Source organism: Schistocerca gregaria, chromosome 3, assembly GCF_023897955.1.
Source record: "Schistocerca gregaria isolate iqSchGreg1 chromosome 3, iqSchGreg1.2, whole genome shotgun sequence".
NCBI classification, from domain to species: Eukaryota; Metazoa; Arthropoda; class Insecta; order Orthoptera; family Acrididae; genus Schistocerca; species Schistocerca gregaria.
In genome coordinates this window covers 527,238,527-527,252,066 of record NC_064922.1, presented here as the reverse complement: position 1 = coordinate 527,252,066, position 13,540 = coordinate 527,238,527, and the positions used below count along the sequence as shown (strand labels likewise).

At 37.8% G+C, this 13,540-nt stretch overlaps 1 protein-coding gene across 1 annotated transcript in view; it reads right to left on the bottom strand.

Moving 5' to 3' along the window:
• The window catches only part of LOC126354255 (uncharacterized), a 205,147-nt gene that overhangs the window by 135,746 nt on the left and 55,861 nt on the right, over positions 1-13,540 (bottom strand). Inside the window, exon 3 of the mRNA XM_050003772.1 lies at positions 8,599-8,714. Coding sequence (XP_049859729.1) covers positions 8,599-8,714 — 116 coding nt within the window. The remainder of the gene's footprint in view (positions 1-8,598; positions 8,715-13,540) is intronic.

Genomic DNA, 13,540 nt, shown 5'->3' with positions numbered 1-13,540 from the left:
ATACATACTTATTACTATTAGTTATTCAATTTGTATGTATATTAACATGTGGTGTGTGGTAGAAATCTTCTCAGTGACAAATCTAAAGTGTTCAGTGAGAAAAATTTACATGTGCTATAATAAGAATGCAGTGGGAATGTATTCACATCTGTTGGATGAATGTTATGAAAACTAACACTCCAAACGGACATCTCATGACAATTAGTCTGTAAAAAAACACACCACATGTCATAAAGAAAGCATTTAAACCGTCTGAGGATGAATCACAATGATTTGAAATGGGTAAATAAATGAACTGACAGTAAATTTGTGGCTGGTTGCTGTCCCAACAACATCAACATTTGTCTTCAAACAACAGCCACAGTCTCCATCATGTCATCATATGACAAAATTACATTTTTTTTTTTTTTTTTTTTTTTTTTTTTTTTTTTTTTTTTTGTGGTCTTCAGTCCTGAGACTGGTTTGATGCAGCTCTCCATGCTACTCTATCCTGTGCAAGGTTCTTCATCTCCCAGTACTTACTGCAACCTACATCCTTATGAATCTGCTTAGTGTATTCATCTCTTGACCTCCCTCTACGATTTTTACCCTCCACACTGCCCTCCAATGCTAAATTTGTGATCCCTTGATGCCTCAAAACATGTCCTACCAACTGGTCCCTTCTTTTTGTCAAGTTGTGCCACAAACTCCTCTTCTCCCCAATTCTATTCAATACCTCCTCATTAGTTATGTGATCTACCCATCTAATCTTCAGCATTCTTCTGTAGCACCACATTTCGAAAGCTTCTATTGTCTTCTTGTCCAAACTAGTTATCGTCCATGTTTCACTTCCGTACAAGGCTACACTCCATACAAATACTTTCAGAAACGACTTCCTGACACTTAAATCAATACTCAATGTTAACAAATTTCTCTTCTCAGAAACGCTTTCCTTGCCATTGCCAGTCTACATTTTATATCCTCTCTACTTTGACCATCATCAGTTATTTTACTCCCCAAGTAGCAAAACTCCTTTACTACTTTAAGTGTCTCATTTCCTAATCTAATTCTCTCAGCATCACCCGATTTAACTTGACTGCATTCCATTATCCTCATTTTGCTTTTGTTGATGTTCATCTTATATCCTCCTTTCAAGACACTGTCCATTCCATTCAACTGCTCTTCCAAGTCCTTTGCTGTCTCTGACAGAATAACAATGTCATCGGCGAACCTCAAAGTTTTTATTTCTTCTCCATGAATTTTAATACCTGCTCCAAATTTTTCTTTTGTTTCCTTTACTGCTTGTTCAATATACAGATTGAATAACATCGGGGAGAGACTACAACCCTGTCTCACTCCCTTCCCAAGCACTGCTTCCCTTTCATGTCCCTTGACTCTTATAACTGCCATCTGGTTTCTGTACAAATTGTAAATAGCCTTAAGCTCCCTGTATTTTACCCCTGCCACCTTTAGAATTTGAAACAGAGTATTCCAGTTAACATTGTAAAAAGCTTTCTCTAAGCCTACAAATGCTAGAAACGTAGGTTTGCCTATTCTTAATCTTTCTTCTAAGATAAGTCATAAGGTTAGTATTGTCTCACGTGTTCCAACATTTCTACGGAATCCAAACTGATCTTCCCCGAGGTCCGCTTCTACCAGTTTTTCCATTCGTCTGTAAGAAATTCGCGTTAGTATTTTGCAGCTGTGACTTATTAAACTGATAGTTCGGTAATTTCCACATCTGTCAACACCTGCTTCCTTTGGGATTGGAATTATTATATTCTTCCTGAAGTCTGATGGTATTTCGCCTGTCTCATACATCTTACTCACCAGATGGTAGAGTTTTGTCAAACTGGCTCTCCCAAGGCCATCAGTAGATCTAATGGAATGTTGTCTACTCCGGGGGCCTTGTTTCGACATTCAGTGCCAAGTCAAACTCTCCATGCAGAATCTTATCTCCCATTTCGTCTTCATCTACATCCTCTTCCATTTCCATAATACTGTCCTCAAGTACATCGCCCATGTATAAACCCTCTATATACTCCTTCCACCTTTCCGCCTTCCCTTCTTTGCTTAGAACTGGGTTTCCATCTGAGCTCTTGATGTTCATACAAGTGGTTCTCTTCTCTCCAAAGGTCTCTTTAATTTTCTTGTAGGCAGTATCTATCTTACCCCTAGTGAGATAAGCCTCTACATCCTTACATTTGTCCTCTAGCCATCCCTGCTTAGCCATTTTGCACTTCCAGTCGATTTCATTTTTGAGACGTTTGTATTCCTTTTTGCCTACTTTATTTACTGCATTTTTATATTTTCTCCTTTTATCAATTAAATTCAATATTTCTTCTGTTACCCGAAGGTTTCAAGTAGCCCTCGTCTTTTTACCTATTTGATCCTCTGCTGCCTTCACTACTTCATCCCTCAAAGCTACCCATTCTTCTTCTACTGTATTTCTTTCACCTATTCCTGTCAATTGTTCCCTTATGCTCTCCCTGAAACACTCTACAACCTCTGATTCTTTCAGTCTATCCAGGTCCCATCTCCTTAATTTAGCACCTTTTTGTAGTTTCTTCAGTTTTAATCTACAGGTCATAACCAATAGATTGTGGTCAGAGTCCACATCTGCCCCTGGAAATGTCTTACAATTTAAAACTTAATTCCTAAATCTTCGTCTTACCATTATGTAATCTATCTTATACCTTTTAGTATCTCCAGGATTCTTCCATATACACAACCTTCTTTTATGATTCTTGAACCAAGTATTAGCTATGATTAAATAATGCTCTGTGTAAAATTCTACCAGACGGCTTCCTCTTTCATTTCTTCCCCCCAATCCATATTCACCTATTATGTTTCCTTCTCTCCCTTTTCCTACTGACGAATTCCAGTCACCCATGACTATTAAATTTTCGTCTCCCTTCACTACCTGAATAATTTCTTTTATCTCATCATACATTTCATCAATTTCTTCATCATCTGCAGAGCTAGTTGGCATATAAACTTGTACTACTGTAGTAGGTGTGGGCTTCATATCTATCTTGGCCATAATAATGCATTCACTATGCTGTTTGTAGTAGCTTACCCGCATTCCAATTTTCCTATTCATTATTAAACCTACTCCTGCATTGCCCCTATTTGATTTTGTGTTAATAACCCTGTAGTCACCTGACCAGAAGTCTTGTTCCTCCTTCCACCGAACTTCACTAATTCCCACTATATCTAACTTTAACTTATCAATTATCCATTTTAAATTTTCTAACCTACCTACCCGATTAAGGGATCTGACATTCCACGCTCCGATCCGTAGAACGCCAGTTTTCTTTCTCCTGATAACGACGTCCTCTTGAGTAGTTCCCGCCCAGAGATCTGAATGGGGGACTATTTTACCTCCGGAATATTTTATCCAAGAGGACACCATCATCATTTAATCATACAGTAAAGCTGCATGCCCTTGGGAAAAATTACAGTTGTAGTTTCCCCTTGCTTTCAGCCGTTCGCAGTACCACCATATCAAGGCCGTTTTGGTTAATGTTACAAGGCCAGATCAGTCAGTCATCCAGACTGTTGCCCCTGCAACTACTGAAAAGGCTGCTGCCCCTCTTCAGGAACCACACGTTTGTCTGGCCTCTCAACAGATACCCGTCTGTTGTGGTTGCACCTATGGTATGGCCATCTGTATCACTGAGGCACGCAAGTCTCCCCACCAACGGCAAGGTCCATGGTTCATGGGGAAGAAAAATTGCATATGGTTTTAATTTTATCCTGTGTATTAAGTATTCTATTTGCATACCATATACTCTTTGCCTCCCTAATAACATTATTAAGCACCTTACAATACTGTTTGTAATGCAATGCTGTAGCTTGATTGTGACTACTTCTAACATTTTGATCTAATTCCCACTTTGTCTACAAGATAACCTTATCCCACTAGTCAGCCATCTGAATTGTGTATTACTGCTAGTACCCAGTTTAGAATGTTCTAATGCAAAGCAGCTCTCAAAGAGCATGAGAAATGTATTAAGGAAAGCTTTGTATCATCTATGTTATTGGCACTATAAATATCTTGCCACTCTTGTTACAGTACCGGAGAAGGAAAGTTGCTTCTCACCATATACCAGAGATGTTGAGTCGCGATAGGCACAACAAAAAGATTCACACATGGCTTTCAGCCATTAAGGCCTTTGTCAGCAGTAGACACACACACACGCACGCACGCACACATACACACACACACACACACACACACACACACACACACACACACACACACACACACTCATGCAAACACACATGTCTGCAGTCTCAGAGAGCTGAATGAGTGTGATTTCCGCTCTCTGAGACTGTGGACATGTGTGCAAATTGCATTTGTGTGCATGTGTGTGTGTGTGTGTGTGTGTGTGTGTGTGTGTGTGTGTGTGAGAGAGAGAGAGAGAGTGTTGCACACAAAGGCCTTAATGGCCAAAAGCTATAATTGTATGAATCTTTTTGTTGTGTCTATCGCAACTCAGCATCTCCACTATATGGTGAGTAGCAACTTTCCTACTCTGGTATTGTTACATCCCATCCTGGATTTTCCATTGTTTGACTTTTGCCTGCCACTCTTCTTCCTTGACAAGGTTTAAGAAACTCTCTATTGCTGTTGGATTAACTTTGCTACATAGTTTGTAATTAAATATGACATTTGTTTGAGTAATAAAGCCTTTTAGTGTTAAAATATGGGCTTCATGGTCTGAAAGGCCATTCACGCTTTTACTAACAGAATGCCAATCTAGGAATGAAGAATGAGTAAAAATATTCTCTATGGCTGTGCTACTGTTCCCCTGCACCCTAGTTGGAAGAAACACAGTCTGCATCGGATCATATGAATTTAGGAGATCTACCAACATCCTTTTTCTTGCACCATCATGTACAAAATTAATATTTAAGTCATCATGTATAACTAATTTCTGGTACTTCCTACAAAGTGAATCAAGAACCCTCTCTAGCTTGAGCAGAAATGTTCTGAAGTCTGAGTTAGAGGACCTATAAACAACAACAATTACAAGTTTAGTTTCACTAAATTCAACTGCCCCTGCACAGCATTCATATACCTGCTCAGTGCAGTGTCATGATACATCTATGGACTCAAATGGAATACTGTTTTTTACGTACATAGCCACTCTCCCACCTTCCAAGGAACTCCTTGAGAAACAGCCAGCTAATCTGTATCCTGGTAAAGGAAGCCTCTGAACTGTCAATTGATTTAAGTGAAGCTCTGATATACCAATAACTTCAGAGTCAACATTTATAAGCAGTTCACTAACTACATCTCTAATACCTCTTATATTTTGATGAAATATGCTAATTACTTCTCTACTTGGAAACATTACATCCTCAGAAGATGAGCCCTTAATCAGAGGGACTTCCTTTAAGCGAGAGTATCTATTAGCTGACTTCAGTCTAAAAAAAAAGGTACAGCTCTAACACCAACTACCCTACACCACCACCACCAGGCACTACACTGTCACCAACAAGCTTAGCCAGCCTCTCCTTCCCATATCTATTGAGATGCAGGCCAGCCATGCCTAGTGAAACTCAATCTACTGATAAGACCCAACTAGAACCACTGAGATGTGACCCATGCCCTCTGCCATCAGCACCATTCCCAGCCCCATGTTAATGTGCCTAACAGTCACATTAAGGTGAGGCTGACCATAATGCTGAAACAGTTGCACAAAATGCACATTGGCGCAACCAGTTAGAGTAGTTATCTTTACCAGGTCACTACCTACATCATATTCCACATCCCTATCAAGACCACTTCCTGCTCCACCCACTATCACTACTACCTGATCCTCCTCCTTAAAATTCCTACATAACTCCCCTATGCTCTCAGTCACTTGAGCCAACCCTGCACTAGGCTTCACAACGGTGGTGACCTGGTGCTCACTTTCCCACGCTTCCTGCAACTGCTGGCCCACACCTCTACCATGAGAACTACCTAGCAGCAGAACCTTCTTCTTTCTGTTAGACTCTACAGCTAACCTAGGCCTCCTAATTGCTGTGGACTGCTGCATGTTCCCTACATCTACAGCTATATGAGGCTCCTCTCCACTTAACTATGACAGTTGGTAAAATCTATTGCATATACACAAAGTAAAACCGTCTGAATACCTCCTCTTCCTAGCTGCCTTCTTACCAGCTGCCAGTTCCCATTCCCCATGACCCTTCATCCTCTTCAACCTATCTAGGTCCTCATTTGCATGTTGTAACTTCACCTGAAGGGCACAGATCTTACACAGATTCTGCATTCCCAGGACAGGATATCATTAAAATGACCAGTGGCTTCCCCACTACATTCCCCCAATGAAAATACTTTGAACAAATCCCTCACTGTAACCCACTACTCACAAACTTATGACACAGCCCACACTTCTCACTGATGGTAAAATTTTACAGTTACTGATAAAAACTATACATCTATGTTACCAAAGTTCAGTTACACCAGTAGAAGTATTTATGGAACTAACAATAATGGTCTCAAAATTCTCTACCAACTCAAAAAGCAAATACTTGTATTAATACTACTACACCACAGCTAATACCAATACCAACAAACCTTCACAAAATTATTAGCTAAAAACAAAAAAATTCAAATGGCCACTGGAACACTAAATGAAGTTAAAACACTGAATGAAAATTTTACTCAAATATTTCACTAGAAACTATAAGAAACATCAGTTAAAAACTAAAGCACGAAATGTACTAAATGACTTCAATGCACAGAAAACTCCAAAAAACACAGCGAGCGCCCATTTATAAAAAGTTATTAAATCGTTATTTCACCACAAATTTCATGAAACACTGCTGATAATCATTAAATTTCTTTGCTGTATAACAGTGCACAAATAAGTTTTTCAGTACTTAGTTTTATAACCGCTACAGTTGCAGTGCACACCGCAAAATATAAACACACTAATGAGGCTTAGACGAACAACGTAAGCACACACAAATAATAGATCACTCAAGTCAATTACATAGGAAGAAAGACTGAGATTAATGAAAATCCACTAATGTTACTTTTACAGCAAATATTAACACAAATAATCTTTCAAATAAGTAATTGAAGACTAAAATTTTATAAAATATGAATGTGTAATTTCAACAGTAGTGCAGCATACATGACATCACACCATTAGTGTGTAGCCCCTGGCAACTGCAGTATATGAAGTATGAAAATGCAAGATGTCCACAAAAGTAGAATTGTCTCATGAAGAGTCACAGGAAGGTGGTATAGAAAATTAATTAAGAGAAGGAGAGAGCAACAAGAGAAAAAAGGGATCCATTTTCATAATGAAATATTTGTGATAATAGCTTCAGTTACACAACTGCATACCTGGAATATCAGAAAAGAGATAATAAAAGACATACTATCTTGATAGAGGCCATCAATTATGAATCACTTATACAATTAATGAACTGCTCAGTTGATAATTTAATTTCCACAACTGTTAAAATGGATCTGCTAGACTGTGACCTATAGATTCTTTCATAAACAGAAAGCAAAAATAAAATTACAATCTAAAAATTATGATGGCACTGGCTGCCGCAACAATATTTCTTGTGCCCTCATGTTGCTTTATGTATATGACACCTCATCCATGATAAGGCCAGCAATTTTCCTTCTAACATGTTTGTTGTATTGTGTTTCCTAGTTCACATTCCTATCTACCTTTTTTGTCTTATGGGTAGTGTTTAAGTGTTTAGGGCATTGTTTATTTATTAAAATTGATTTAAAAATTCTGGTTGTGAAACAAGTTTTCCAATTTATTCAAATTATTTGTTATGATTTTTTTTATAATAAGCTCCTTATCACACCCTTCCTTCTTTCAACACAGAACCTGGTTTCCCATTTTTGTATGAAGTAATTTTATTCCTAGTCCACAGAAAATTCTTCCATGAAGATGTGTATTATATTCTATATCAAATGTGCAAAGTAATATTATATATGAAAGCACATATGTTAGGGAGATGTGTATATTTTTGGTTATGTTGAAACTTTTTGGTTTTTTTATTTAATTAGTTCATGCTTTTCATATGCTGCAAATGCTGCTCAAAGACAGTATGATTTATCTGCTGGTTTGTGTTTGAAGTTCACATTGGAAGTAAGCACTTGTGCGAATACTATTTAGTACAAAAGAAGAAAAGATGTTTTGTATTGATCATTTCTCTAAAGTAGATATAAACTGTTTTATCATTTCTAATGTGCTATGATAAAATGAGAGCCCTCTCTTACATAAAACCTTCCCTCCCCCCCCTTCAACAGTTTTAAGAATTTAATTTATTTTATGTCTAATTTTATGACAGGCAATCTACCGAAAAGGCTTATGAGCATTACAGTGAAAAGATAAAGTGTGATAGACATGGTTCTTTCATTGTATAGTACTGAATTTTCTTGAGAGGTTTGTAACCTCTAGTTACAGTAGCGGCAATATTTGTTTTTATTACATTACTCATGAGCTTTATCCCGTAGCCATAATTCAGTCACAACAATACAGTAGGGAGAAGATATAGATTTTGTGATAATGTTCTTCACATAATTTAGATTTATTTTTTAATGTGTAAATAAAAAAATTTGCTTACCTCGGCAGCAAATATTCGGGAATTGGAACTACTTTGTTCTTTGGTGTTGCCAATATTTTTATCCGTTCACTTGTTTTGTAGTTTAAGGCTGCACGCCTGATTGGCCATATCATACCCTGTTGTTTGTAAAATGTCTCAGAATAATGTAACAAGTAAAATAAAGTAAATAAACTTTAATTGCTTATTGATGTACCTTCATTTTATTATTCCTGTTCTTACATTGTGTGATAATTATAAAATGACCTTACCTATTGTAAAGTCATTGAAAAATATAGAGTGTTAATAATCTGCAACTCAAATTATGATGTAGTGCAATAAGGATCACACTACATTCTCTTGGTCTGAGCTTACTGATGTATACTCTTGTGTTTACTTCAAATTATATGAGGAAAAATCAGAGCAAATCTTGTACAAGCCATTAGGTACTGCCTAGGCTTACCAATAAAGACATAGTCCTTTTAATTATTATGCAGTCAACAAAGTATCAGAATCTTTGAAAATAGTGCTTATGTTTAGTTACCTTATAATTAACAAAACATAGAAATTTAAAATAGCCTTCAATACTTTTGTGTATAGAATAAAGATGGAATAAAAAAATCAGTCATTGTTTTGTTCTAAATATTAGATCTGGAACTGAAGGAAATTATGTTTATAAAATAAGATATCAATGAATTCTAGAGGTAAACTAGTCTCCTGTTTGTTGAATCTACAGATGGTGACTGCTCAGGAGGAGGACAAGGAAAGCTTACATTCTACTAATCAGAGCAAGATCTGAATGTTGTATGGAAAATGAAGGATCTGAAATGAGAGATCATGAGACTAAAGTTAAACTTGGTATGGATTAGTAAAATGAAATGCCAAGAGGACAGAGATTTCTGCTCAGATAATTATATGGTAATAACAACAGCAGTAGTAAATGGTGAAAAAAATGTTGGCATCAACAGAACAGAAAGGTAGGTACCAGAGGAAATTACTGTAGCCAACACAATGAAGAAATTATTCTGCTAAGAATCTATATACTAAGCAACAGTCCCAGGGCACAGGAGCTGAATGCAGTTGCAGGTTGTCAATCCATAGGCTTCCAGGGACAACAAAAACATGATTTTCAATATTTCATATAAACAGGGACTAAATTTAAAAATTTAAAATGATGGCACAATCTACACATTAAGAGCAATAATCTTATGTGAAAAGTTCAACGCAGCAAGACCAATATTACAGTTAGAAACATGTACATGTCATGAAGCAGCATAACACACCATGCAGACTACGATGGTTGGAACTTTAATAATGGAAACTACTTATTCCCAACTTACACAAGATAGATAAACATTTCAAAGCTTTTCTGCCATTGAGTACTGTTGTATAACCTGTTGCCAGTGATTTGGAAGTCATAGGATACCCTTAGCAATGCTGGTTATGTTGAGAGTTTAAGTACAGCAGTCTATTGCCTGACGTATATCTATAATTGTTCTGAAAAGAATGCCATGAAGTGCTTCCTTAAATTAAGAAATCAAGTTGAATCAAGTTGGGGCAGTACAGTGGGTGGCACAGTCCTTGTCAGCCCCATCTATGATACAAATCAGTCACAACTTGCACCATACATGCCCTAGCTTTGTTCAGGAAAATGAAGACCAGGTCCTGTAGAAAGTGTCAGACTTCTTTCTCTAAGCTGTTCACTTTTAGAACATAGCACACAACAGGTTAGAGAAAGAAGTGGTGACAGTTTCTGCAGGACCCACTGACCCTTTTGCTTGATGGGTCTATGAAGTGCTGTACCACCCACCGCACTCCCCAGACTAAGCCCTTGTGACTTCATCTGGATTCCTAAGATGAAGGAAGCACTTCATGATCTACTTCATAACTCTTACAGAGTTAATCGGACAACAGACCACCGCACTCAAACTATTAACACTACTGGCACTGCTAAGGGTATCCTACAACTTCCACATCTTAACAATGGGTACCTGGGTGTTAAAATTACCAACAACTTCAGTTGGAAGGACCACATAGATAATATTGTCGGGAAGGCGAGCCAAAGGTTGCGTTTCATTGGCAGGACACTTAGAAGATGCAACAAGTCCACTAAAGAGACAGCTTACACTACACTCGTTCGTCCTCTGTTAGAATATTGCTGCGCGGTGTGGGATACTTACCAGGTGGGATTGACGGAGGACATCGAAAGGGTGCAAAAAAGGGCAGCTTGTTTTGTATTATCGCGTTATAGGGGAGAGAGTGTGGCAGATATGATACACAAGTTGGAATGGAAGTCATTACAGCATAGATGTTTTTCGTCGCGGCGAGACCTTTTTACGAAATTTCAGTCACCAACTTTCTCTTCCAAATGCGAAAATATTTTGTTGAGCCCAACCTACATAGGCAAGAATGATCATCAAAATAAAATAAGAGAAATCAGAGCTCGAACAGAAAGGTTTAGGTGTTTGTTTTTCCTGCTCGCTGTTCGGGAGTGGAATAGTAGAGAGATAGTATGATTGTGGTTCGATGAACCCTCTGCCAAGCACTTAAATGTGAATTGCAGAGTAGTCATGTAGATGTAGATGTAGTGACTGCTATTAAGGACAGTGGAACTTTGAAACATATATCTGTTTTGTTTAAGCTGTAAGCAATTAGTTGCCACTATTAAAGTTGCAAACATCATACACTCATCCAGTAGTGGATCATGAGAGCAGTTATTGACTTGCAACGAACAAACTTTACATAATTTCAAAACTTTTTCTTGCTGGCACTACTCATAAAATGATGAAAGCTATATTCAGAATAAGGTATTATTGTGTTGTGTATCAAGAATTTTAACCTGTTTTTATACATACACAATGAATCATTTGATGTCTAAGCTGGTCGTAGGTTGTGTTCCAAAAATGAACAGCATAGAGATGGAAGTGATGACACTTCGACAGGACCAAACCATCATTTTGCAAGCTGTCAATGATTTGTTTGACTAATGGAGCTGCTAAGTGCTATACCACCTACTGCACTCCCCTGACTTAAGTCCTGGTAGGTTCAACTCAATTTCTAAACTGAAAGGAAACACTTCACGGCATTCGCTTCAGAACTGCTACAAATTTGTCGGGCAATAGACCATGCCGCTTGAACTGGCAAAGAGTTATACAAGATACTGGTGAATACTTTGAATATCAGTAAAACTTTGAAACACGTATCTATTTTGTGTGAGCTGTAAATAAATAGTTGCCACTATTTAAGTTCCAACTCTTGTATTGTTAGAATTTTTTGCTATTCATTAAGTAAAACTGCTGCATCAGGCATGACGCTTTATTTCTTCTTTAATACTAACTGTATATGCAACACATTTTGTAGACTGTGTCCACATAAAGCACTGAATAGACCTGCAAAATTATATCATTATACAACATATGGTTCAGGAGGTATGATCTTAAAAATACTGAGATGCATGAAAAACTACCTTTTGCTTAAAACCGATAGCATTGCAAATTAAGTGGAATATACTCAACTAGTGTTTGATAATTAAAGCACTCAGCAACTTCTAATAAACTTCAAACATAACTTCAAATCTTTTCTAAACTTTTTCTCTCTTATGAGCTAAACATCAAATATTTAACAAATTGTTAATGGCCATGCAGAGATGGATACACTGCTTCCACTTTAGACCACTGAAGTGAAGCACCACTGAGAATGGCCAGTACTTGGATGGGTAACCATGTGGGAATGGCACAATCTGTCAGGAATTTTCCCATTGCCTTTATGACAGAAGGAACAGGAGGAGTGGTGCTGTAAAGTCCCTGACCACAGGTGTATGCATCAATGTCTTGGATTGAATTCCAAACCTCTTTGCAGTGTCCCATGAAGCAGGAGCATGGAACACTGTCGATGGTGATCTGTCCACTGGATGGGATGTTAAGCTCAGCAGTCACTTTGGTGTTCTTCAAGGGTTCCACTGTCTCCCTTCTCTCATTATCTCCAACACAAACAGGATACTATGCTACACACACACACACACACACACACACACACACACACACACACACACACACACACACACACACACACACACATTACATCACCTACTCTTAACAATACACTTACACACACAGCTCTCAAGACTCCATGAAGGAAAGATACCTGCAGGTGCAACAGATGAAGCAAATCTTTCCAATTGGGTGGCTGAACCTGCCTGATGGGTTATCACAGTCATTCATGCCATATGGCTTTAGTTTACTTTTCAACAAATTAACTGATATGTAATGTAATCAGCAGTTTGAACCCGTTTTGTATATGGGAGTTTGATTCTTTAAAGGACTTGGGGTTTATTAACTGAAAATAAGCTAATACCAACTACCACTTGAAATGTATCAGTGTACCTATGCATTGGTGAGAAGAATGAGAGACAGGATTGCAGTGTGAGTGAATGCTGATGCCATGATTTCATAGCTTGTTGTTGTATTTTAAAGCATAGCTAACCGGTAAGGATGTGGTATTTCATAAGTGAAAGCTGTATTTAGAGAGACAAACTAGAAGGACATATCGAGCCAGTGAAAGAGCTGACTTAAGTTAAATAAAATGATAAAAATGTCTCAACCAAAGTAGTGACAAGTTTAATGAGGTCACTCGAACAGAAATGTAAGAGGCATATGACAGTTGCATCATTGCTTAACATTAATGGCAAGTTCTTAGTTGCCAATAGCTCAGCAAACAAAATACACACAGTGAAATTTTAGTGCTCCAGTATACCATCCATGAGTACTGCAAACTGGCGAGTCTCCTCACTCCCAGATTAAGCCCTATAATGGCAGGAAATTTTGGTGATGGAAGAGTTGATCTGTAGCTATATTCCTCATTTCATTGATAGCAGTATGTTTTCTATCAACTCCATTTGATCAGTCTCTTACCTACACATGACATGTTTCCTCAACAGTGACATTGTGGTATGTAAAAGACCACCACA